Below are 25718 nucleotides of genomic sequence, written 5' to 3'. Positions count from 1 at the left end.
AACATCTTGCATTGCTTGAAAAGTTACAAATTTTTTACGGCAGCAAGTACTGGATGGCTGAATTAAATGACATATACACGTTCGATTGATCTTATGTACCAATGTAAATAGACAGTTAGAAAAGACATTCGACACGAGATCGCATGACTGCTATGGTAAGAATCAGTCATGTTTGTTTGCTAGCTCTGGTCCTCAGGTTGGTAGCTGCCACAAGTTTACAAATGAGAGAAGCTTCTAGCTAGCTTGGCACGTAGCTAACAGTGTTAGCCAGCCATCTAGTTGGCGAAATGTAATTTACATCTAGCACTTTCTTAGTTGATGCTATATTTGAAGATGTCTTTCTTATTCGACAGACTTGCAAGTGGAATGGATTATTTAACGTTGGGGAGAACTTCGATGATGAGGTGCTGCAAACTGATTTACACAGTCAGTGATTACCACCTGCTGATATGATAGTTATGACAGATTATAGCCTTCTGTATAAATTCTCAGATTGACATCACAAGTAATGTAGAGTACTGTTGTGAAACGATTTATTTATGAATTTATATTACACCTCTGGCTTTCTTTGAATATGAATTATACAAGTGTGTGTGTGTGTGTGTGTGTGTGTGTGTGTGTGTGTGTGTGTGTGTGTGTGTGTGTGTGTGTGTGTGTGTGTGTGTGTGTGTGTTAGGATCTACTTGAGATGGACTGGTCCGCTCCAGCAGTGTCTGCTAGCACAGTGTCCTCTGCAGCACAGTCCTGTTTCCTCCGTTCAACTGCAGCATCAACTCCTGCTGCCCCCTATGGCCAGAATAACTCACATCAACCATCCACAGAAGGCATACTTGCCCATAGGGGCCTGTCGAATGGCCCAGGGTCAGAGAATGCAACACCAAGCAGTGTAGGACAGTCTGCTGCTTTGGGTTTGAGACAGCTCTCTACATCTAAACCATTGCCCTCATTCCCTCTTCCCCCTCTCCACCTTCCTACACTGAGTAGGGGACCGTGTACAGTTACCCAACAGAGCTCCTCACCAGCTCAACAGATGAAGTCAAACACAACAGGACAGCAAGAGGCCCCCTCGCCGCAGGATGACTTTGATGATTGGGATGTTGACCTGGCAGACCTAGATGAAAGTGATCCACAGATGAGCACTTGGGCTCAGGTCCGAGAAACTGCTCCAGCTGCAGATCTAACCAAGCCCAGCGATGACTCTGTATCCCCAGCCAAAAGACTACGGCCCACAGCCTGTGGTGGTGCTCAAACCGGGCCCAATGTGGGTCTGAGAGGATTCAATACCTCTAACCAAACGTCTGGTCTTCCCATTAGTAATATACTCCACAGGTCCTCATTCCCTGGCCCCTTCCCCTCTCCACACCCTGATCCTAGTGCTACTTTCCTCCTAGCTCCACCCCAGAGCCCAGTGTTTCCTGGCCTCACCATGGCCTCCAGCCCCTTCCCCAGGCCTGTGACCCCCAGACCAATCAGGGGGCTTCCTTCCCAGGTACAGAGGCCCTGGGCTACACCTCTGACTCAGGGACGCAGCCTTTTTGACCCCATCTCCCCAGCCCCCTCTAGTAGGTTTGGTGGACCCGTGCCTTCCCCCAGTCTCACCCCCCGTTCCCTCCACACACCCGTCTTCACTAACCACTTGATTCAGCTGGTGTCCAACTCCAACAAGACCCCCCAGAGACCCCGTTCTGACCACATCCGGCCCAATACCCGCCACTTCCCTGGGCCTGCAGGAATCCTACCACAACAGGTGTGTCTCTTTCTGCTTCTGTCCCTACCTGCCTCTCTGTTTATTTGTAGTCTAACTAATCTCAGCAGTCAGCAATGTGCTTGGTTGTGATATTAAGCTACTGCAGGGTTCCATTCTCTCTCCTTAAAGCAGCTCCATGGGCAGAGCCTGGATGACATTGTGGTGGCCATTCCTCAGACACCTGCACATGGGGCCGTGGCTCGACCGCCCAGTCAGGTACTATCACACTGATGTGTAGGCTATACATTTACAGAATGTATCATGTGTCATGATATTTATTCATTTTTCTGTCCATTATTTATTATATCATGTTGCTTTATGAACATGTGATGTGTGTGTAAAAAAAACCTGTCCAGGTTCCCAGCTCTCAGACTGAGGAAGAGGATTTCAGTGTAGGTCCGTGGGCAGCGATGAAGGCAGAGATGGGATTGGACGAAAGGAACTCCTCCTGTTTTCTGCACTCTTACAGCGTGGCCGTGGTACTCCGCAAGGTGACCAGCACATTTAGCGTTATCCAATATACACAGCCTATGGTAGCTTAAATGGCATGAAAGGTGACTGAAAGGCTAACAGTGTTCAGGCTGTGCGTGGCTATGTACCCTTCAACAATATGCATAATTTAACATAACATATTTAATGTTAGAAGCTTTAAATGCCATATCATCTGGTGCAAAAATTTAACACTTGCGTAACACCGTTTGCTAATTTGACTTCATGAGCATGTTTTTTTGCACCCAGGGCAGCCTCCCTGATAGAAGTTGATGGTGTTTTTCTCTATGTTAATGGCCCTTGTCTCTGTGGTGACGGTCTATCAGTATAATCAGGACAGATGACAGGCCTGTGCCTGGGGTGTTAGTAGTTATTATCCCAAACATGATCACACATTAATCATCTTAATGGTTATTCTGTTGTTTTTCCACAGTCTTAATGTGCCACTGCTAATGGCAACTCTGCATGAGTAATTGAGCTGTTTAATTAATTAAAGTTAATGATTGGCAGTTTGAACTTGTTTTGTAGTGCTCTAATACGAAAGTCTCTCTCTGTCTGTCTGTCTGTCTCGCTCTCTCAGGCGGCCCTGAAACAGCTGGCGAAGAACAAGGTTCCCAACATGGCTGTGGTACTAAAGAGCATCCTCCACACACACGCTGATGCCAAGGCTGTGTTCAGGGATCCCACAGGTAAGGCCTACTGGTGGTAAGGTTGTTCTTGTAGGTAGAACTGGTCACACAGCCATTGTAGTGAGTGTGTGGCTGGCGGTTTGTGTGTACGCCACTGAGAATTCACCTGAATTCGCTTCACACACCATGTGATTCAGTAGAAGACATCTGGTTTGTGTCATTGTCCCTAGGCCCCTCTTTCCTCCATTCTTCTGTCTCTTTCTCTCATTTTCTTGCAGTTCCTCTATTTCTCTCTGAGTACTGCTTGAACCTAGCAGGTCCTCATGGCCTCAGGAGAGCCAGCGTGAGGACTCCTGAGCAGATCTATTAAAGTAGATACTTAACCTTAGTGCTGTGCTTATTAGTGATTCTATCATTATGGATCAGCATCAAATGAACGGTTATTAGCTACATGCTGATCACCACGGACTATTAAGTCTCAGTCATCTGTGCATTTCCTTCCTGAAGTGTGGCCCTTGGTGCTACCTGTCAACAGATTACCCCTGGAGGGGGATGCACTGATTACTACACTGTTGTCATTAGTAGGAACAATGTGATCAGTGTGCTCCATGTGGTATGAATCAATCACATGTATTTTATACAGCCATTTTTACATCCACAGTTGTCACAGAGTGCTATACAGATACCCAGCCTAAAACCCTAAAAAGCAAGCGATGCAGAAGCACATGGCTGGGTATGCTGTTTTGCTCTGACTGCACGGTAGAGCACAGTAGTAATACACAGTAGTAATAAGTGTGTCTGACTGACTGTAGGAGAGATGCAGGGCACAGTGCACCGGCGCCTCCTAGAGGACAGACTAGGGGAGCTCAAGACAGGGGCGGTACTGCTGCTCAAACAGGTAGGACTTCCACAGGCCACACACCTCACTATTTACTAGTGTTTCATTGCAAATCATTTGTTGGATTCTTCAAAATGATTGATGAGCCACTCTCAATAAAATCACAAAAACAAATTGTGTGTGTGTAAAGTTGATAATTTTTGCACTGTGTTAGCTGTAGACCCATAATTAGTTGTCTCTTCATGAAGGTGGGTGTGTTCTCTCCGTCCCACCGTAACCACTACCTGAACGTGACACCCAACAACCTCCTGAGGATCTACCCTCCTGACGGCTCGACTCTGTCCTCCACACAGACCCAGCTGCCCCCACTCCACCTGGTGAGAGACCACGACCAAGGCCTGGAGGATATCTTGTCGTTATCCTAGGCTGTTGGGAGTTTGATGTAACAATGACAAATCATTGATGAGTAAAACTTGGTGTCTTGACAGATGTTTTGTATTTGTTTGTCTACCTCTACTGTTGAATGTAGGAGCCAATGTTGGAATCACCTGATCAGTCCTCCAGTGTCCCAGGAGCCCCTGTGTCTCAGATGGAGTTGTTCTATGATGATGATGATGAAGAGGATGTTCGGGCCCCACAGGTCTCTGCAGACTCTGGTGCTGGCTCCTCTAGTGTTCCACAGGGCCCGCCTGCTGCACCACTGGACCTGTCCTGGGACGCAGGTGGGACTTGGATATGCATATGAGTGTATGTTCTTGGTAAACCAATCAGCAGCTCCACCCTGTGTGTTTGTTTGATTGAATTTGTCTGTCTGTGTTGTGCAGATGACCTTGATGAGCTTCTTGGGGAGTTGCCTGTTGAGTCCTACTGCCTCTGACACCTGCCCACCTACCCCTTACGGATAAGGTACATTTATACAGGGGAGATGTAGGACAACTCAAGCGTCACTTACATGTGAATTTGAGTTTGATGCATTCTGACCACACGTTGGATGCCTTTCTACTTGATTCCCCCGAAGAATCTTGTCGCCTGAAGTGCTATCATTTTGTGTTTGGTGTGCTGTGACCATTAATCACACCGGTATAAATTGCATGTTGGCCGTGTGGGGGGGAAAACTCTGAGGTGTTGGGAACTGGGACTGTCGCTCCCGCGTCTCCCAAATTTGAATGAAGCTTCCCTACCCCTACTGCTACGGGTACATCCCCTACTGCTACGGGTACATCCCGTACTGCTACGGGTACATCCCCTACTGCTACGGGTACATCCCCTACTGCTACATCCCGTACTGCTACGGCTACATCCCGTACTGCTACATCCCCTACTGCTACGGGTACATCCCCTACTGCTACGGGTACATCCCGTACTGCTACGGCTACATCCCGTACTGCTACGGCTACATCCCCTACTGCTACGGCTACATCCCGTACTGCTACGGCTACATCCCGTACTGCTACGGCTACATCCCGTACTGCTACGGCTACATCCCGTACTGCTACTGCTACATCCCGTACTGCTACGGCTACATCCCCTACTGCTACGGGTACATCCCGTACTGCTACGGCTACATCCCCTACTGCTACGGCTACATCCCGTACTGCTACGGGTACATCCCGTACTGCTACGGGTACATCCCCTACTGCTACGGGTACATCCCGTACTGCTACGGGTACATCCCGTACTGCTACGGGTACATCCCCTACTGCTACGGCTACATCCCGTACTGCTACGGCTACATCCCGTACTGCTACGGGTACATCCCGTACTGCTACGGCTACATCCCGTACTGCTACGGGTCCATCCCGTACTGCTACGGGTACATCCCGTACTGCTACGGCTACATCCCGTACTGCTACGGCTACATCCCGTACTGCTACGGCTACATCCCGTACTGCTACGGCTACATCCCGTACTGCTACGGGTACATCCCGTACTGCTACATCCCGTACTGCTACGGGTACATCCCGTACTGCTACGGCTACATCCCCTACTGCTACGGCTACATCCCGTACTGCTACGGGTACATCCCCTACTGCTACGGCTACATCCCCTACTGCTACGGCTACATCCCGTACTGCTACGGGTACATCCCGTACTGCTACGGCTACATCCCGTACTGCTACGGGTACATCCCGTACTGCTACGGGTACATCCCGTACTGCTACATCCCGTACTGCTACGGGTACATCCCGTACTGCTACGGCTACATCCCCTACTGCTACTGCTACATCCCGTACTGCTACGGCTACATCCCCTACTGCTACGGGTACATCCCGTACTGCTACGGCTACATCCCGTACTGCTACGGCTACATCCCGTACTGCTACGGCTACATCCCGTACTGCTACGGCTACATCCCGTACTGCTACGGGTACATCCCGTACTGCTACATCCCGTACTGCTACGGCTACATCCCGTACTGCTACGGGTACATCCCGTACTGCTACGGGTACATCCCGTACTGCTACATCCCGTACTGCTACGGGTACATCCCGTACTGCTACGGGTACATCCCGTAGGGTACATCCCGTACTGCTACGGGTACATCCCGTACGGCTACATCCCATACGGCTACATCCCATACTGCTACGGCTACATCCCATACGGCTACATCCCGTACTGCTACGGCTACATCCCGTACTGCTACGGGTACATCCCGTACGGCTACATCCCGTACTGCTACGGCTACATCCCGTACTGCTACGGCTACATCCCGTACTGCTACGGCTACATCCCGTACTGCTACGGGTACATCCCGTACTGCTACGGGTACATCCCGTACGGCTACATCCCATACGGCTACATCCCATACTGCTACGGCTACATCCCATACGGCTACATCCCGTACTGCTACGGCTACATCCCGTACTGCTACGGGTACATCCCGTACGGCTACATCCCGTACTGCTACGGCTACATCCCGTACTGCTACGGCTACATCCCGTACTGCTACGGCTACATCCCGTACTGCTACGGCTACATCCCGTACTGCTACGGGTACATCCCGTACTGCTACGGGTACATCCCGTACTGCTACATCCCGTACTGCTACGGGTACATCCCGTACTGCTACGGCTACATCCCGTACTGCTACGGCTACATCCCGTACTGCTACGGCTACATCCCGTACTGCTACATCCCGTACTGCTACGGCTACATCCCGTACTGCTACGGGTACATCCCGTACTGCTACGGCTACATCCCGTACTGCTACGGGTACATCCCGTACTGCTACGGCTACATCCCGTACTGCTACGGGTACATCCCGTACTGCTACGGCTACATCCCGTACTGCTACATCCCGTACTGCTACGGGTACATCCCGTACTGCTACGGGTACATCCCGTACTGCTACGGCTACATCCCGTACTGCTACATCCCGTACTGCTACGGGTACATCCCGTACTGCTACGGGTACATCCCGTACTGCTACGGGTACATCCCGTACGGCTACATCCCATACGGCTACATCCCATACTGCTACGGCTACATCCCATACGGCTACATCCCGTACTGCTACGGCTACATCCCGTACTGCTACGGCTACATCCCGTACTGCTACGGGTACATCCCGTACTGCTACGGGTACATCCCGTACTGCTACGGGTACATCCCGTACTGCTACGGCTACATCCCGTACTGCTACGGCTACATCCCGTACTGCTACGGCTACATCCCGTACTGCTACGGCTACATCCCGTACTGCTACGGGTACATCCCGTACTGCTACGCTACGGGTACATCCCGTACTGCTACGCTACGGGTACATCCCGTACTGCTACGCTACGGGTACATCCCGTACTGCTACGGCTACATCCCGTACTGCTACGGCTACATCCCGTACTGCTACGGCTACATCCCGTACTGCTACGGCTACATCCCGTACTGCTACGGGTACATCCCCTACTGCTACGGCTACATCCCCTACTGCTACGGGTACATCCCGTACTGCTACGGCTACATCCCGTACTGCTACGGGTACATCCCGTACTGCTACGGCTACATCCCGTACTGCTACGGCTACATCCCGTACTGCTACGGGTACATCCCCTACTGCTACGGGTACATCCCCTACTGCTACGGCTACATCCCGTACTGCTACGGGTACATCCCGTACTGCTACGGGTACATCCCGTACTGCTACGGCTACATCCCGTACTGCTACGGGTACATCCCGTACTGCTACGGGTACATCCCGTACTGCTACGGGTACATCCCGTACTGCTACGGCTACATCCCGTACTGCTACGGGTACATCCCCTACTGCTACGGGTACATCCCCTACTGCTACGGCTACATCCCCTACTGCTACGGCTACATCCCGTACTGCTACGGCTACATCCCGTACTGCTACGGCTACATCCCGTACTGCTACGGGTACATCCCCTACTGCTACGGCTACATCCCGTACTGCTACGGCTACATCCCGTACTGCTACGGCTACATCCCGTACTGCTACGGGTACATCCCGTACTGCTACGGGTACATCCCGTACTGCTACGGGTACATCCCCTACTGCTACGGGTACATCCCCTACTGCTACGGCTACATCCCGTACTGCTACGGGTACATCCCGTACTGCTACGGCTACATCCCGTACTGCTACGGGTACATCCCGTACTGCTACGGGTACATCCCGTACTGCTACGGCTACATCCCGTACTGCTACGGGTACATCCCCTACTGCTACGGGTACATCCCCTACTGCTACGGCTACATCCCGTACTGCTACGGCTACATCCCGTACTGCTACGGCTACATCCCGTACTGCTACGGGTACATCCCCTACTGCTACGGCTACATCCCGTACTGCTACGGCTACATCCCGTACTGCTACGGGTACATCCCGTACTGCTACGGGTACATCCCGTACTGCTACGGCTACATCCCGTACTGCTACGGGTACATCCCGTACTGCTACGGCTACATCCCCTACTGCTACGGCTACATCCCGTACTGCTACGGGTACATCCCCTACTGCTACGGCTACATCCCGTACTGCTACGGCTACATCCCGTACTGCTACGGCTACATCCCGTACTGCTACATCCCGTACTGCTACGGGTACATCCCGTACTGCTACGCTACGGGTACATCCCGTACTGCTACGCTACGGGTACATCCCGTACTGCTACGCTACGGGTACATCCCGTACTGCTACGGCTACATCCCGTACTGCTACGGCTACATCCCGTACTGCTACGGCTACATCCCGTACTGCTACGGGTACATCCCCTACTGCTACGGCTACATCCCGTACTGCTACGGCTACATCCCCTACTGCTACGGCTACATCCCGTACTGCTACGGCTACATCCCGTACTGCTACGGGTACATCCCCTACTGCTACGGGTACATCCCCTACTGCTACGGCTACATCCCGTACTGCTACGGGTACATCCCGTACTGCTACGGCTACATCCCATAGACACAGTGTTTGAAGACCTGCTGGCTGATGTTTTGTATATATTTTTTTACTTCACAGTGCAGTCTTCTCTAAATCATAGCTAACTACTGTATGTGCACATAATGTCTTGTAAAACATGTATATATTAAAGAAGACTTCTGTTCAATAATACACTATACACAACTGAAATGGTCTCTGATTTTCTTGTCTCTCTAATTTGCAGTCTTTGTTGTGAGTGAGAATGAAAATGCATGAGAATGCACTTACTAATTAATAGGAACAGTATATGGAAAATCAAACATTACAATTAAATGTCCATTTAAACCCTGGCTTGATTGATCTACACTTCTGGTTTAATTGCATCGTGGTGGTGTGCTGTAATTAGGCACCGGTGTTGCAAGATTTCATTGGAGAGTATCCTGCTGTTCATAGCCATTGTCCATTAATTGGAACTGCAAATCTTTTTTTCAATTGAAAGTTTTTAAACAGTTTTCTTGTCTTTCAGTCAACTAACACTATTTTAAACATTGATGGCGCTGATGAAACGTGGTGTGAACTAAAGTATCAGCCTGAAGTGAATGACCTTAAACATAGTCTCCTGGAGCCTTCTGACTGTCATTCTGTACCATGCTCTTCTTTCTCCATTTCTGTCTTATTGCTATTTCCTGTGTCTCTCCTATCCTCTTCCTCTGGCTATGTTCTGTTCTGGTCCAGCCTGTTTACCATGCATTACAATTGTGTAGAGACTTTAGGGGAGGGATTTTCTTGGGATTTTAGTCTCTGGAGTTAAATCCTTCTTTCCTGCTTGGCCAAATATATTAATCCAGCTCTGTCTGGTGGAGCCCTGGGTGGCTGGGACAGTCACAGCCTGACAAATGGGGTCTTATCTGGGCTAAACCAGCAGGATATGGGAGGCCCACGCCAAAACTTCACCACCACCAACCTCTCTCCTTAGAGGCATCACGATACATCCAGATCAGCCTTACTTTCTGTACTACCCCACCCACCCCTCCAAACTTCAATTGTAGACACTGACCTACATTTCAAATCACATTGCATCCTAATTAACTACTCAATATTGACCAGTCAGTCAACATTTTCCCATGATACATCACTGTTTTGATGCTCTCGAACATGACCATGGTCTTTTACCTGTGGAACTTTTGGTCATTTATCCCATTTTCCTTACCTGAACATGTACTACCAGTAGGGGGCAGTGGCTCACCCCCCCCACTGCTGTGTTATGCCTTACAGGCAGTGCCGGTGTGTATGTAAGACTTATTAAAGTCTCAGCTGGTAAGATCTGAGCTGTTGGAGGGTAAACTCTACTATCGTCTGCACATATATATATATAAACTTTATATGTTCCAATTTATATATAGGTGTAACAAGGTGGGTCTAGCCGGCTCAGGTCCAGTGCTGTACTTTGTATTCCCATGCTGAATCCAGATGTGTGTGTGTGTATACATACTGCCATTCAAAAGTTTGGGGTCCCTTAGAAATGTCCTATTTTCCCATGGAAACATACATGAAATGAGTTGAAAAATGAATAGGAAATATAGTCGAGACATTGACAAGGTTATAAATAATGTTTTACATTTTTTTATTGAAATAATAATTGTGTCCTTCCAACTTTGTTTTCGTCAAAGAATCCTCCATTTGCAGCAATTACAGCCTTGCAGACCTTTGGCATTCTAGTTGTCAATTTGTTGAGGTAATCTGAAGAGATTTCACCCCATGCTTCCTGAAGCACCTCCCACAAGTTGGATTGGCTTGATGGGCACTTCTTATTATTATATTATTATCCATTATAGACAGAATATCAGCTGACTGCTTCTTCCCTAAATAGTTCTTGCATAGTTTGGAGCTGTGCTTTGGGTCATTGTCCTGTTGGCATGGTGTTGGAAAATGGAGTGATAGCCTTCCTTCTTCAAGATCCCTTTTACTCTATACAAATATCCCACTTTACCACCACCAAAGCACCCCCAGACCATCACATTGCCTCCACCGTGCTTGACAGATGGCGTCAAGCACTCCTCCAGCATCTTTAAATTTTTTCTGCTTCTCACAAATGTTCTTTGATCTGTACACCTCACACTTAGATTTGTCTGGAAAAAAGTGTTATGGACAATCTTCCTCTTGCTCAGTTGTGCACCGGGGCCTCCCACTCCTCTTTCTATTCTGTTTAGAGACATTTTGTGCTGTTCTGTGAAGGGAGTAGTACACAGCGTTGTACGAGATTTTCAGTTTCTTGTCAATTTCTCACATGGAAAATGTGAGGAAGGCAGACGGTTTTAACAGATTTTTTTAAAAATCTGCTGTTTCCAGCTACAATAGTCATTTACAACATTAACAATGTCCACACTGTATTTCTGATCAATTTGATGTTATTTTAATGGACAAAAAAAGTCCATTAAAATGAGTGACCCCAAACTTTTGAACGGTAGTGTATATACGGAACAACAATATAAGTGCAACAATTAACAATTTTACTGAGTTACAGTTCATATAAGGAAATCAGTCAATTTAAATAGTTTTGTTAGGCCCTAATCTATGGATTTCACATGACAGGGCAGTGGCGCAACCATGGGTGGGCCTGGGAGGGCGTAGGCCCACCCACTGGGGAACCAGACCCAGGCAATTATAATGGTTTTTTCACACAAAAGGGTTTTTACTGCAGACAGAAATACTCCTCAGTTTCATCAGCTGTCCGGGTGGATGGTCTCAGATGAATCTGCAGCTGAAGAAGCCGGGTGTGGAGGTCCTGTGCTGGCATGGTTACATGTGGTCTGTGGTTGTGAGGCCGAAGGTGACGTACTGCTAAATTCTCTAAAACGATGTAGGTGGCGTCTTATGGTAGAGAAATTAACTTTGAATTATCTGGCAACAGCTCTGGTTGGCATTCCTGCAGTCAGCATGTCAATTGCACCCTCAACCTGAGACATCTGTGGCATTGTGTTGTGTGACAAAGCTGCACATTTTTTTGTGGCCTTTTATTGTCCCCAGCACAAGGTGCACCTGTGTAATGATCATGCTGTTTAATCAGCTTCTTGATATGCCATACCTGTCCGGTGGATGGATTACTTTGGCATAGGAGAAATGCTCACTAACGGGTATTAATAAATTTGTGCACAAAATTTCAGAGAAATAAGCATTTTGTGCATATGGAACATTTCAGTTTTTTTTTAATTTAAGCTCATGAAATATGGGACCAACACTTTACATGTTGCGTTTTTTTTTCTCAGTGTATTCGTTAAGTATTCAGACAGCCTTGTTCTAAAATAGATTTTTTTTTAGATTATTCCCGCATCAATCTACACACAATACCCTATAATGACAAAGTGTAAACAGGTATTTAGAAATGTTTACAAATTGAAACTGAAATACCTTATTTACATAAGTATTCAGACCCCTTGATGTTTCTACAACTTAATTGGAGTCCACATGTGGCAAATTCAATTGATTGGACAGGATTTGGAAAGGTACACACCTGTCTTTTTATAAGGTCCCACAGTTGACAGTGCATGTCAGAGCAAAACCAAGCCATGAGGTCAAAGGAATTGTCCGTTGAGCTCTGAGAGAGGATTGTGTCGAAGCACAGATCTGGGGAAGGGTACCAAAACATTTATGCAGCATTGACGGTCCCCAAGAACACAGTGACTTCCATCATTCTTAAATGGAAGAAGTTTGGAACCACCAAGACAGGGAGGTGACCAAAAACCCGATGGTCACTCTGACAGAGCTCCACAGAGGAACTGTGGAGAACCTTCCAGAAGGACAACCATCTCTGCAACACTCAACCAATCAGGCCTTTTATGGTAGAGTGGCCAGACGGAAGCCACTCCTCAGTAAAAGGCACATGACAGCCCGCTTGAAGTTTGCCAAAAGACACCTAAAGACTCTCAGACCATGAGAAACAAGATTATCTGGTCTGATGAAACCAAGATTGAACTCTTTGGCCTGAATGCCAAGCGTCACGTCTGGAGGAAACCTGGCACCATCCTTACGGTGAAGCATGGTGGTGGCAGCATCATGCTGTGGGGATGTTTTTAAGTAGCAGGGACTGGGAGACTAGTCAGGATCGAGGGAAAGATGAACGGAGCAGAGTAAAGAGAGATCCTTAATGAAAAACTGCTCAGGACCTCAGGCTGGGGCGAAGGTTCACCTTCCAACAGGAGAATGACCCTAAGTACGCAGCCAAGACAATGCAGGAGTGGCTTCGGGACAAGTCTCTGAACGTCCTTGAGTGGCCCAGCCAGAGCCAGGACTTGAACCTGATCGAATATCTCTGGAGAGACCTGAAAATACCTGTGCAGCGACACTCCCCATCCAACCTGAAAGAGCTTGAGAGGATCTACAGAGAGAATGGGATAAACTCCCCAAATACAGGTGTGCCAAGCTTGTTGCTTCATACCCAAGAAGACTCAAGGCTGTAATCACTGCCAAAGGTGCTTCAACAAAGTACTAATATGATATTTCAGATTTTGCTTTGTCATTATGTGGTCAAATTTAAACCATTTTAGAATAAGGCTGTAACATAACAAAATGTGGAAAAAGTCAAGGGGTTTGAATACTTTCCGAATACTGTGTATGTAATATAGAATTTATAGATAGATATATATCTATCATTGGCTGAAACATCCGCCCTTTAACTTCATCACCCCAACCCTGCTGTAGTAATGAACCAGTGCCACTCTCCTACTCCCTCACACTCCCCATGTTTAATACTCCCTAATTATCTTCTACTAAGAGCTTATTATTTTTCATAAGCCATTATGTTATGAAAGAGTAATTAACTTACTTGTTCATTCTCCACAAGCGTATCAGGGACTCTCATTAATTATTTGATAAAATGTCAACACAATACTCTCCTCTGTGGTCGTTTTCTTTTCACTCGAACCCTGGGGTAGAGGAGGCCTTTTATCTCTGGTGGAAAAGGAAGTTAACTTTCTGTCATTTGCAGGGTGACTCATCATGATTGTGATTCACATTAATAACATAACTCAGAGGTTTAGGGACTCATCCACTGACCTCTGAGGGAAAATGGATGACAGAGTATTTCACATTCCATGGCAGGTAGGGCTGAGAAGTGCCAGGGACCTCCCGATACGATATATATTGCAATTCACACAATTCTCTCTATATATATATATTGTGATTCGATCTTGCGATTCGATGTTCTAAACATATTGCCACATCTGCTGCGGAGAGATGAGAGAGAGCCATGAGAAAAGTGTTGATCAGTCATGGAATAAAAGTGCTGAAAACATGATGGCTCACTAATTAAAAAGGAGAACAAGCTATAAGGATAAAAAAATACAGAAGTTTTAGTGCCGGTACAGCCGGCTAGCTCTAGCTAACGCAACCTAGCAAATAAATTAATACATTGATACTTGGGAGTGAAATTATAGTGTGATAGTAACTTTTTAAAATATTCTCATCACTAAATTGGCAGGTTATGAACACCCTCAGGTAGATGTCAACGCTTTCCAGTGTGAGGAGTTAGACAGCTGCAAGAGCATGAAATGAATTCCATTATGCAGTGCAAATTTAACAATGCATACTGTAGGAAGACTACAATATCCTGGCTGAGTGGTTGGTTTTATGTCATTGCATTAGTATATGACTTTGGGTAAGGCAACTGCTGCTGCATCCTCTGTAGAATATCCCTGGTAGTTGGCTAAATGGAGAAAAATTAATCCACTCAAGATGGATAGCATTTGCTAAGTACAGAAAAGGTGGTAAATAATAAAGACTTATCTCCAACACAGGAGACGGCTAATCCCTGTAAAACTATGCTCATTACTTCAATGGGGAAGGGGAGATTTGCTTAATTAAGTCGTTAAGGAGCCAGCAACCCCACAGCTGTTTGGGACGACTGCAAATTTCATTTGAGAGAAATGTGATTGACTGATACAGTGGCGGACTGGGACCAGAAATTGGCCTTGGCATTTTTAACACACCGGACCATTTTTTCCCTTGAGGCCCCCAGTATTAGCAAGAGAATGATCCTTTTGCGCAGTTAAACAGGCCCACTGGGCTATATATGGACCAGCCCAACTGGCATTTGCCTGGAATTCCAGATGGCTAGTCCGCTACTGATATTTGTGTCACACACACAGCCTGACACACTAAGTATCTCAAGAGCTCACAGACTTGAATTTTTACACTGAACAAAAATATAAATGCAACATTCAATCATTTCAAATATTTTACTGAGTTTCAGTTCATATACGGAAATCAGTCAATTGAAGTAAATTAATTAGGCTCTAATCTATGGATTTCACATGACTGGGAATACAGATATGCATCTGCTGGTCACAGATACCTTTAAAAAAAAGTAGGGGTGTGTATCAGAAAACCAGTCCGTGTCTGTTGTGACCATCATTTGCCTCATGCAATTTGACACATCTCCTTCACATAGAGTTGATCAGGCTGTTGATTGTGGCCTGTGAAATGTTGTCCCACTCCTCTTCCATGGCTGTGCGAAGTTGCTGGATATTGGTGTGAACTGGAACACGCCGCCGTACACGTTGATCCAGAGCATCCCAACATGCTCAATGGGTGACATGTCTGGTGAGTATGCAGGCCATGGAAGAACTGGGACATTTTCAGATTCCAATAGTTGTGTACAGATCCTTGCGACATGGGGCCGTGCATTATCATGCTGAAACATGAGGTGATGGCAGTGGATGAATGGCAGCATGACAATGGGCCTCAGGATCTCGTCACGTCAAATTGCCATCGATAAAATGCAATTGTGTTACTTGTCCATAGCTTATGCCTACCCATACCATAACCTCACCACCACCATGCTGCACTCTCTTCACAACATTGACATCAGCAAACTGCTCGCCCACATGTCTGCCATCTGCCCGGTACAGTTAACCGGGATTCATCTGTGTAGTGCACACTTCTCCAGCGTGCCAGTGGCTATCGATGGCGAGCATTTGCCCACTGAAGTCGGTTACGACGCCAAACTGCAGTCTGGTCAAGACCCTGGTGAGGACGACGAGCACGCAGATGAGCTTCCCTGAGACGGTTTCTGACAGTTTGTGCAGAAGTTCTTCAGTTGTGCAAACCCACAGTTTCATCAGCTGGAACACTGCTGCGGGGACTTGCTTCAATTCAGCCACAACAGCATTAGTGAGGTCGGGCACTGATGTTGGGCGATAAGGCCTGGCTCGCAGTCGGAGTTCCAATTCATTCTAAAGCTGTTCGATGGGGTTGAGGTCAGGGCTCTGTGCAGGCCAGTCAAGTTCTTCCACACCGATGTCGACAAACCGTTTTGCTTTATGCACGGGGGAATTGTCATGCTGAAACAGGATAGGGCCTTCCCCAAACTGTTGCCACGAAGTTGGAAGCACAGAATCATCTAGAATGTCATTGTAGGCTGTGGCGTTAAGATTTCCCTTCACTGGAACTAAGGGGCCTAGCCCGAACCATGAAAAACAGCCCTAGACCATTATTCCTCATCCACCAAACTTTACAGTTGTCACTATGCATTCGGGCAGGTAGTGTTCTCCTGGCATCCGACAAACCCAGATTCTTCCGTTGGACTGCCAGATGGTGAAGCGTTATTCATCACTCCAGAGAACGTGTTTCCACTGCTCCAGAGTCCAATTGTGGTAAGCTTTACTCCACTCCAGCCGACGCTTGGCATGTGTATGGTGATCTTAGGCTTATGTGCGGCTGCTCGGCAATGGAAATCATTTCATGAACAGTTATTGTGCTGATGTTGCTTCCAGAGGCAGATTGGAGCTCGGTAGTGAGTGTTGCAACCGAGGACAGACAATTTTTATGTGCTTCAGCACTCGGCGGTCTTGTTCTTTGAGGTTGTGTGGTCTATCACTTTGCAGCTGAGCCGTTGTTGCTCCGTTTCCACTTCACAATAACAGCACTTACAGTTGACGGGCAGCTCTAGCAGGGCAGAAATGTGATGAACGGACTTGTTGGAAAGGTAGCGTCCTATGACGGTGCCACGTTGAAAGTCACTGAGCTCTTCAGTAAGGCCATTCTACTGCCAATGTTTGTCTATGGAGATTGCATGGCTGTGTGCTCGATTTTATACACCTTTCAACAACGGTGTGGCTGAAATAGCCGAATCCACTCATTTGAAGCGGTGTCCACATACTTTTGTATATATAGTGTATCATCACTTCACTCTCAGTTATATAACTATATGATAGTTATTATATCAATATTTGCTTATAAAGGCTCTTCCACCGACATTATTCGCATAATTAATTTTACCGACACAAAAAGATCCCAACATGAACGAACATTGTCTGTTGGCATTTCTAAAATTGTACTGGAATTTCATGTTTCCATCAAACGTCAAGTAATTCATCCGCATGAAATGGTTGGATGGAAACGTGGTTACTGACACAGACCCCACAAGAGGTGATGGGACAGACTACTGATAAAGAATATGACTCACTTTATGCTCCACGCAAGGATCGATCATCAAAGCACTAGCGCAAAGGTAGGTCAATCTTCCAGGTATCTGTAGCGAATAGGCAAAACAAGTCCTAGCGGTAGCCTATTATGTAGCCTATTATATGGATAATATAACTCAAACTTACCATAAAAGAGAATGAATCACACAGGCATGCAAGTTGTGTTGTTCAAGGATGCTCTGTTCAGGCAAAGATTATGACTACAGTAACTGCCCCTGTCATTTGTGGTTCAAGTGTGTAAACCCATCATTTGCCACGCGCCAAACCACTTTCGCTGCATAGGCCTACAGAGCTTGAGCCGACATATCTACTTTACATGTTGACATATCTACTTTACATGTTGACATATCTACTTTACATGTTGACATATCTACTTTACATGTTGACATATCTACTTTACATGTTGACATATCTACTTTACATGTTGACATATCTACTTTACATGTTGACATATCTACTTTACATGTTGACATATCTACTTTACATGTCTCAACCGTGGTGGTCCCACAGTTGATGATGAATGTATATTTTAAAAAACGATGTTGGGTTTAAAAAGAAAGAGGGATGCAAAGTTTAGTCTCAATAGGGAAAGAGTTAAGAGCTGGAAGGAATTTGCAACAAGCACACCACAATCACAACTTTTGGGTAAGTCTCTATAGATTACACCCCAACCCATGTACTCTGTTCTGTCACCTCTGGTCTCTTGGCCCTCCCACCCCTATGGGAGTGCAGCTCCCGCTCAGCCCAGTCCAAGCTCCCCTCTATCCTGGCACCCCAATAGTGGAACCAGCTTCCCCCTGAAACTAGGACAGCAGATTCCCTGCCCATCTTCCGAAAACATCAACAACAACAAAATAACTTTCATGAACTAACACTCGCACTTGACTTTTCCCTCTTACAAACTCTGACTTTGCTGACAGCTACTTTATTGAGGAAAACTGTACTTACTGTGATGTGTGGTTGTCCCACCTAGCTATCTTAATGTGAATGCACCAACTGTAAGTCACTCTGGACATTAAAATGTAAAAATTGTTAGCTCACATTGCTAATTGTGTGACTGTCAGTGACTGACAAAACAAGCGAGAAACTGATGATGCACGACCAAGTTTCAAACTTTTACTATTCTGATTCTCAACAGTCAGTTGAGACACCAACTGAGTTCCCAAAACCTGCTTATGTTGCGTATGCCTGGAACCGGCCCTGTGTAGAGGACTATATTTAAGAAATAAGGCCCTATGCGGTGTGGTATATGGCCAATATACCACGGCTAAGGGCTGTTCTTATTCACGATACAACGTGGAGTGCCTGGACACAGCCCTTAGCCGTGGTATATTGGCCATATACAAAAAAAATACCTGAGGTGCCTTTAATTGCTATTATAAACTGGTTTCCAACGTAATTAGAGCAGTAAAAATAAAAGTTTTGTCATACCCGTGGTATATGGTCTGATATACCACGGCTGTCAGCCAATCAGCATTCAGTGCTCGAACCAACCAGTTTATAATTATCTTCTTATTGGCTAGCCACATACATGCTCTCATGGCTCCTAACTCCATGTCTGTTTCTATTTCATCAAATTTGTAGCCCTCTCCATTTACTATGCTCTTCCTCTCCCTCGATTGTCTCTTCTTCTCTTTTTGCACACATAGCCACACTCCTTTCTCTTCTCAGTCCCTCTCGGTCTCCCCTTGTCTCCTTGTATTACTTGGCACATGCAGCCCTGCTCTCTCCACACTATACCCCTGCCACCCCCTCTACCGACACACACTGTTACATATCTCTGGGTCAAATGTAGCTTCAACACACAAGTTCTCTCATACAGATTCTTTGTGATATATCTCACTCACGCTAACACACATACACAGGGATACACAGAACATACACATTTGGGGTTATGTCTCTGCATTACTTCTCTCTGTGTGATATCTCTGTGCAATCCTGGGCACAAATGACTGGGCACAAAATGCAGTGTTTGTTATCAGTGGGGGAGTGGGGACTTTCTGTCTTTCTCTTGCTTCCCCTCTCCTTGCCCCCCCTCCTTCTGTCTCTCTCCATCCCTCTCCACCACTCCTCATGCGTGATCTCTCTCCTCCACCTTTCCCTAACCATCCGTCTCCCTGACAATCTGCGTCCTGCATCCATCCGTCAGTCGGTTAGTGGTGAGATGGGGAATATGAAAACAGGCGGGCGGAAAAGAAAAATGAGAGCAAGAGGGAAAGAAAAACAGAAGCAGATTCAATAAGAGACTGTGGAGAGGAGGAGTGTGTTTGTGTGTGCTCTATCCTCGCTCTCTGCGCGAGCGTGTGTAAGCGTGTGCGTCTCTTCTGGCTCCACTGTTGTTCACTGGCTCCATGGATGAGCTGGGCAGAGGAGGGAGAGCGGAATCAGCGGATGCGTCTGGCCAGAGGAGAACGGGAGGAGTTTGGATCGGCATGCGCGACAAACTGGCGGCGCTGATCATCAGCGGCTCTATCTCCATCCCTCCCTTCCCCCTCTCTCTCCCCTTCTCTCCCTTTCTCTCTCACGTGCACACAAGGCTCACACACAGGCTGGATGTCATCTCGCTAGGCTGAACAAGAGGTGCTTAGGCTTGTCATTAGTCGCACAGGGAGATCCAGAGAGTTGAGTGTGTGTGTGAAGTGGGGACACTGAATACACAGAGGTGGCTTTGATTGGCTCGTGGCTTAAATGACTCTCTCACTCTGTGTCACAGTGGACTTACCTCTGGGATCCTGACAACGAAAACAGTCACTGAGAGAAGGAGAGAGGGCGGGGGGATGTTGGAGGAGCGGAGGGGGGAGGTTTCAGGCACAGAGAGGCTGGCATCCAGAGTAACTAGGGACAGAGAAAGAGTGGAGGCGCGGAAGGAAGGGATGCCCTGGGGGTGCATCTTTCTATTCTTCACGCTCTCTCTTTTCTATCTGGAGTAAGGACTTGGGGGTTGTGAAGATCTCTGCCTCGTGCTCTTCCTCTCTCTCTGTAGGTCTGTCTTTGGCTTGATTCTCTGGGTTGCTTTATTTTGCTCTGTGTCTCTGTGTTTGTCACTTTCTGTGCTGCAGGTGTGTATGTTTGGGACACTCCCCCTTTCTCTCTTTCTCTGTGTGAACTGAACGTGTGATTATGTGTTCCCTTTCTAGGTGGTAGTTCAGGGCTCTCATTGCATTGCCCCTCTCTCTCTCTCTCTCTCGCTCTCTCTCATTCTTTCTCTCTCTCTGTGTATGTGTGTGTGTCTCTGTAGGTGTCTGTGTATTGGGGCGTCCTTGGCTGTGGGACCGGAGGGGTTATGATGGACCTAAAGGAGAGTTGTGGCAGTGAGGGGAGCCATGAGAGCTCCAGTCTGCACCCGTCCTCCTGGCAGGCCTTCTCCCACACCAGCACGCTACACGGCCTGCGCTTCATCTTCCCCTACGGCCGGCCAACACCTCGCCGCCTGCTCTGGGCCGCCGCTCTGCTGGCCTGCCTGGGCCTCCTGGCCATGGAGAGTGCCGAGCGCCTGGCCTACTTCCTTTCCTACCCCCATGTGACGAGCGTGGATGCCGTGATGTCGAGCAGCTTGGTGTTCCCTGCCGTCACCGTGTGCAACCTCAACGCCTACCGCTTCAGCCGCCTGTCCCGCAATGACCTGTACCACGCTGGGGAGCTGCTGGCCCTGCTGGACGTCCACCTGAGGATCCCTGAGCCCCAGCTGGCCGAGCCCCACGTCCTGGCCTTCCTCACGGACAAGGCCAACTTCACCGCCTACAGGCCCAAGTCCTTCAGCATGCGTGAGTTCACCGAGAGGGTGGGCCACGACCTTAAGGAGATGATGCTCTACTGCCGATACCAAGGCCAGGAGTGCAGCCACAAAGACTTCAAAATCGTAAGTCTACTCATAGTCTCCCTGTCTTTGCTCAGGTCTGGCATGGGTCAGATCTGCTGCTACTGCAGCGCAGTTGAGTCTCTCACTCAGAAGGCTTTGTCTGTCAAGTGTTAATGTGTGTTCTGTGATATGGTCTACAAGTTTTCAAAGTTTTTTCCCTCTGAGCTGACTTGATGTATGTTGGTAGCTGAGGCTGTTTCCTCCCATGCTACTGTGCACTGGGTCCCCTGCTGTGTATTTCTCTTGATATTTTTGTACTTCCATCTACAGGTTGTTTTTTAGTGATTGTGTACTGCAAGCACACACTCTGCAGCTGTCCTGCTATTGTTTTCTTTATTTCATCCACAGGACAGCTCTTGGGGTTCTTACAGTCTGTGCTACAGGTCTCTTGATAGTCCCCATAAATATGGAATAAGTAGTTTGTCTTTGGGCTAAACACATGTGACATCATTTCAGATTTCATGGATTGACAGCTTTTGTTACCCAGCTACAGCTCTTGTTACCCAGTTACAGCTGTTGTTACCCAGTTACAACTCTTAGTTGGCCAGTTACAGCTGTTGTTGCCCAGTTACTGCTCTTGTCCACATACAGCTCTAGTTGGCCAGTTACATCTCTTGTTGGCCAGTTACAGTTGTTGTTGCCCAGTTTACAGCTCTTGTTGCCCAGTTACAGCTCTTGTCCACGTACATTTCTCATTGCCCAGGGACATCTCTAGTTGCCCAGGGACATCTCTTGTTGCCCAGTAACAGCTCTTGTTGACCAGTTACTGCTCTTGTCCATGTACAGGTCTAGTTGGCCAGTTACAGCTCTTGTGGCCCAGTTATAGCTCTTGTCCACGTACATCTCTCGTTACCCAGGGACATCTCTAGTTGCCCAGGGACATCTGTTGTTGCCCAGTAACAGCTCTTGTTGACCAGTTACTGCTCTTGTCCATGTACAGGTCTAGTTGGCCAGTTACAGCTCTTGTGGCCCAGTTATAGCTCTTGTTGCCCGGTTACAGCTCTTGTCCAGTTACAGCTCTTACCCAGCTACAGTTTGTAGCCCACAAGTTCTCCAGACCATGCACAGGCTGTAGTATATGTACAGGTTGCTGCTAATGAGTTTTCTTCCGTGCTTTTTGTCTTGTAGCCATAGAGCCGTAGCACACACACAGGCCCTGCTGTAGACATGCCTTTAGGATCTGATCTGCTTTGATGAGGTTCCCTTTGAGGAGTGTAATCATTCTTGTCATTAAAGCAGAATATCAAAGACATCACTCTCTGTCTAAACTAGCATACTGGCAGCTTGTAGATTGTCTGAGTTGAGGCTTCCAGGTCGCCCAGTTTTGTAGTCACAGATGGATTCATATCTTGGTTTTTCATCTCGGGACACACTCACTGTCACTGCACAAAGACTAACTGGCAAGGCAACAGTGATGTGTAATGTAATAGCTTCACTGGTTTTATTGGGGTGGTCTCAGTGACTCATTTTTTATTCTGTCAGGAATTAGTCATTCTTCAATGGTGAATCTGTAACCTAGTAATCTTTTGGGAATCTCTGTTTGGACAATATGTCATTTCCTGTTAACTCTGTTGGATCCTTTGGGTGTAAATATGGACCTAAGAATGCTCTGTAGTCATACTTGCTAGTCCCTGTAGTGATTTATGCACTAGTGACGTTTCTTCAAATCAAATTGTATTGGTCACATACACATATTTAGCAGATGTTATTGCAGGTGTAGCGAAATGCTTGTGTTCCTAGCTCCAACAGTGCAGTAATATCTAACAATTCACAACAATACACACACATCTAAAGTAAAAGAATGGAGTTAAGAAATACAGTACCGGTCAAAGGTTTGGACACACCTACTCATTCTAGGGTTTTTCTTTATTTTTACTGTTGTTTACATTGTAGAATAATAGTGAAGACATCAAAACTATAAAAGAACACATATGGAATCATGTATTAACCAAAAAAGTGTTAAACAAATCAAAATATATTTGAGTTTCTTCAAAGTAGCCACCCTTTTCCTTGATGACAACCTTGCACAGTCTTGAAGGAGTTCCCACATATGCTGAGCACTTGTTGGCTGCTTTTCCTTCACTCTGCAGTCCAACTCATCCCAAACCATCTCAATTGGGTTAAGGTCAGGTGATTGTGAAGGCCAGGTTATCTGATGCAGCACTCCATCACTCTCCATATTGGCCAAATAGCCCTTACACAGCCTGGAGGTGTGTTGGGTCATCGTTGAAAAATATTTTGATTTGTTTAACACTTTTTTAGTTACGACATGATTCCATATGTGGTATTTCAAAGTTTTGATGTCTTCACTATTATTCTAAAATGTAGAAAATAGTAAAAATAAAGAAAAAACCTTGAATGAATAGGTGTGTCCAAACTTTTGACAGGTACTGTATAGAAATATTTGGACGAACAATGTCGGAGTGGCATTGACTAATATACAGTAGAATAGAATTCAGTATATACATTTGAATTGAGTAAGGCAGGATGTAAACATTATTAAAGTGACTAGTGTTCCATTATTAAAGTGACCAGTGATTCCATGTCTATGTATATAGGGCAGCAGCCTCTAAGGTGCAGGGTTGAGTAAAAGAGTGGTTGCCGGCTAGTGATGGCTATTTAACAGTCTGATGGCCTTGAGATAGGAGCTGTTTTTCAGTCTCTCGGTCCCCGCTTTGATGCACCTGTACTGACCTCGCCTTCTGGATTGTAGCGGGATGAACAGGCCGTGGCTCGGGTAGTTGATGTCCTTGATGATCTTTTTGGCCTTCCTGTGACCACGGGTGCTGTAGGTGTGCTGGAGGGCAGGCCGTGTGCCCCCGGTGATGCGTCGGGCAGACCAGACTACCCTCTGGAGAGCCCTGCGCTTGCGGGCAGTGCAGTTGCCGTACCAGGCGGTGTTACAGCCCGACAGGATGCTCTCAATTGTGCATCTGTAAAACTTTGTGAGGGTCTTAGGGACCAAGCCAAATTTCTTCAGCCTCTTGAGGTTGAAGAGATGCTGTTGCGCCTTCTTCACCACACTGTCTGTGTGGATGGACTATTTCAGATCGTTGTGATGTGTACGCCGAGGAACTTGAAGCTTTTCACCTTCTCCACTGCGTTTTGTTGACGTTAAGGGAGAAGTTATTTTCCTCGCATCACTCTGACAGGGCCCTCACCTTCTCTCTGTAGGCTGTCTCGTCATTGTTGGTAATCAGGCCTACAACTGTTGTGTCGTCTGCAAACTTGATGATTGAGTTGGAGGCATGCGTGGCCACGCAGTCATGGGTGAATAGGGAGTACAGGAGGGGGCTGAGCACGCACCCTTGTGGGGCCCCTTTGTTGAGGATCAGCGATGTGGAGGTGTTGTTTCCTACCTTCACCACCTGGGGGCGGGATAGGGCAGTGTGCAGTGCGATGGCGATTGCATCGTCTGTGGATCTATTGGGGACGTATGCAAATTGAAGTGGGTCTAGGGTGTCAGGTAAGTTAGAGGTGAAATTCATCTTAACTAGCCTCTCAAAGCACTTCATGATGATAGAAGGGAGAGTTACGGGGCGATAGTCATTTAGTTCAGTTACCTTTGCTTTCTTGGGTACAGGAACAATGGTGGACATCTTGAAGCAAGTGGGGACAGCAGTCTGGGAAAGGGAGAGATTGAATGTATCCGTAAACACTCTAGCCAGCTGGTCTGCACATGCTCTGAGGACGCAGCTAAGGAGGCCGTCTGGGCCAGCAGCCTTAAGAAGGGTTAACAATTTGAAATGTCTTACTCACGTCAGCCACGGAGAAGGAGAGACCACAGTCCTTGGGAGTGTGCCACGTCGGTAGCACTGTGTTATCATCAAAGCGGGCAAAGAAGGTGTTTAGCTTGTCAAGGAGGAAGACGTCGGTGTCCGCAATGTGGCTGCTTTTCCCTTTGTAATCCGTGATTGTCTGTAGACCCGGCCACATACGTCTTGTCTCTGAGCCATTGAATTGCGACCCCACTTTGTGTCTGTACTGACGTTTTGCCTGTTTGATTGCCTTACGGAAGGAATAACTACTCTGTTTGTATTCGACCATATTCCCAGTCACCTTGCCATGGTTAAATGCAGTGGTCTGCGCATTCAGTTTTGCACGAATGCTGCCATCTATCCACGGTTTCTGATTTGGGTAGGTTTTAATGGTTTTAATGGTCACAGTGGAACAACATCTGCTATACACTTCCTGATGAACTCAGTCACCGTGTCAGTGTATACATCAATGTTATTCTCAGAGGCTACCCGGAACATATCCCAGTCCGCGTGATCAAAACAATCTTGAAGCATG

The 25718-nt window shown here is 47.2% G+C and overlaps 2 protein-coding genes across 6 annotated transcripts in view; both read left to right on the top strand.

Moving 5' to 3' along the window:
- The first annotated feature begins 10 nt into the window (after positions 1–10).
- Positions 11–5014, top strand: LOC139574432 (homologous recombination OB-fold protein-like). 3 transcript variants are annotated; one of them, XM_071399004.1, is made up of 10 exons: positions 11–155; positions 354–404; positions 677–1747; positions 1880–1963; positions 2104–2238; positions 2817–2925; positions 3678–3763; positions 3952–4080; positions 4233–4425; positions 4528–5014. In XM_071399004.1, the coding sequence occupies exons 1-10, from the start codon at positions 144–146 to the stop codon at positions 4578–4580; spliced, it is 1923 nt and encodes a 640-aa protein (XP_071255105.1). In that variant the 5' UTR covers positions 11–143; the 3' UTR covers positions 4581–5014. The 3 variants fall into 3 exon arrangements, with proteins under 3 accessions (XP_071255105.1, XP_071255099.1, XP_071255114.1); XM_071398998.1 differs by having other exon boundaries at positions 13–155; positions 1877–1963; positions 4528–5007; XM_071399013.1 differs by lacking the exon at positions 354–404 and having other exon boundaries at positions 20–155; positions 1877–1963; positions 4528–5007.
- Positions 5015–19631: 14617 nt separating this feature from the next.
- LOC139574384 (acid-sensing ion channel 2) overlaps positions 19632–25718 on the top strand; it is a 422721-nt gene continuing 416634 nt past the window's right edge. The window contains exons 1-2 of one of the 3 annotated variants that reach the window (XM_071398922.1): positions 19632–20146; positions 20805–21425. In XM_071398922.1, the coding sequence (XP_071255023.1) occupies positions 20850–21425 (576 nt within the window). In that variant the 5' untranslated portion in view covers positions 19632–20146; positions 20805–20849. Of the gene's footprint in view, positions 20147–20360; positions 20550–20804; positions 21426–25718 lie in introns of those variants that run through there. The other 2 variants (XM_071398937.1, XM_071398928.1) reach the window with 2 other exon arrangements.

The sequence above is a fragment of the Salvelinus alpinus genome, chromosome 1 (genome assembly GCF_045679555.1).
Source record: "Salvelinus alpinus chromosome 1, SLU_Salpinus.1, whole genome shotgun sequence".
Classification (NCBI taxonomy): domain Eukaryota; kingdom Metazoa; phylum Chordata; class Actinopteri; order Salmoniformes; family Salmonidae; genus Salvelinus; species Salvelinus alpinus.
The sequence above is the reverse complement of the archived record's forward strand: the minus strand, read 5'-3'. Positions and strand labels throughout refer to the sequence as shown.

Excerpts from the sequence above, each read along its gene's own strand:
- LOC139574432 (XM_071398998.1), top strand. Across the intron at positions 1,964-2,103 it reads TGGCTCGACCGCCCAGTCAG|GTTCCCAGCTCTCAGACTGA; the intron begins GTACTATCACAC and ends AAACCTGTCCAG. Across the intron at positions 4,081-4,232 it reads AGCTGCCCCCACTCCACCTG|GAGCCAATGTTGGAATCACC; the intron begins GTGAGAGACCAC and ends TGTTGAATGTAG.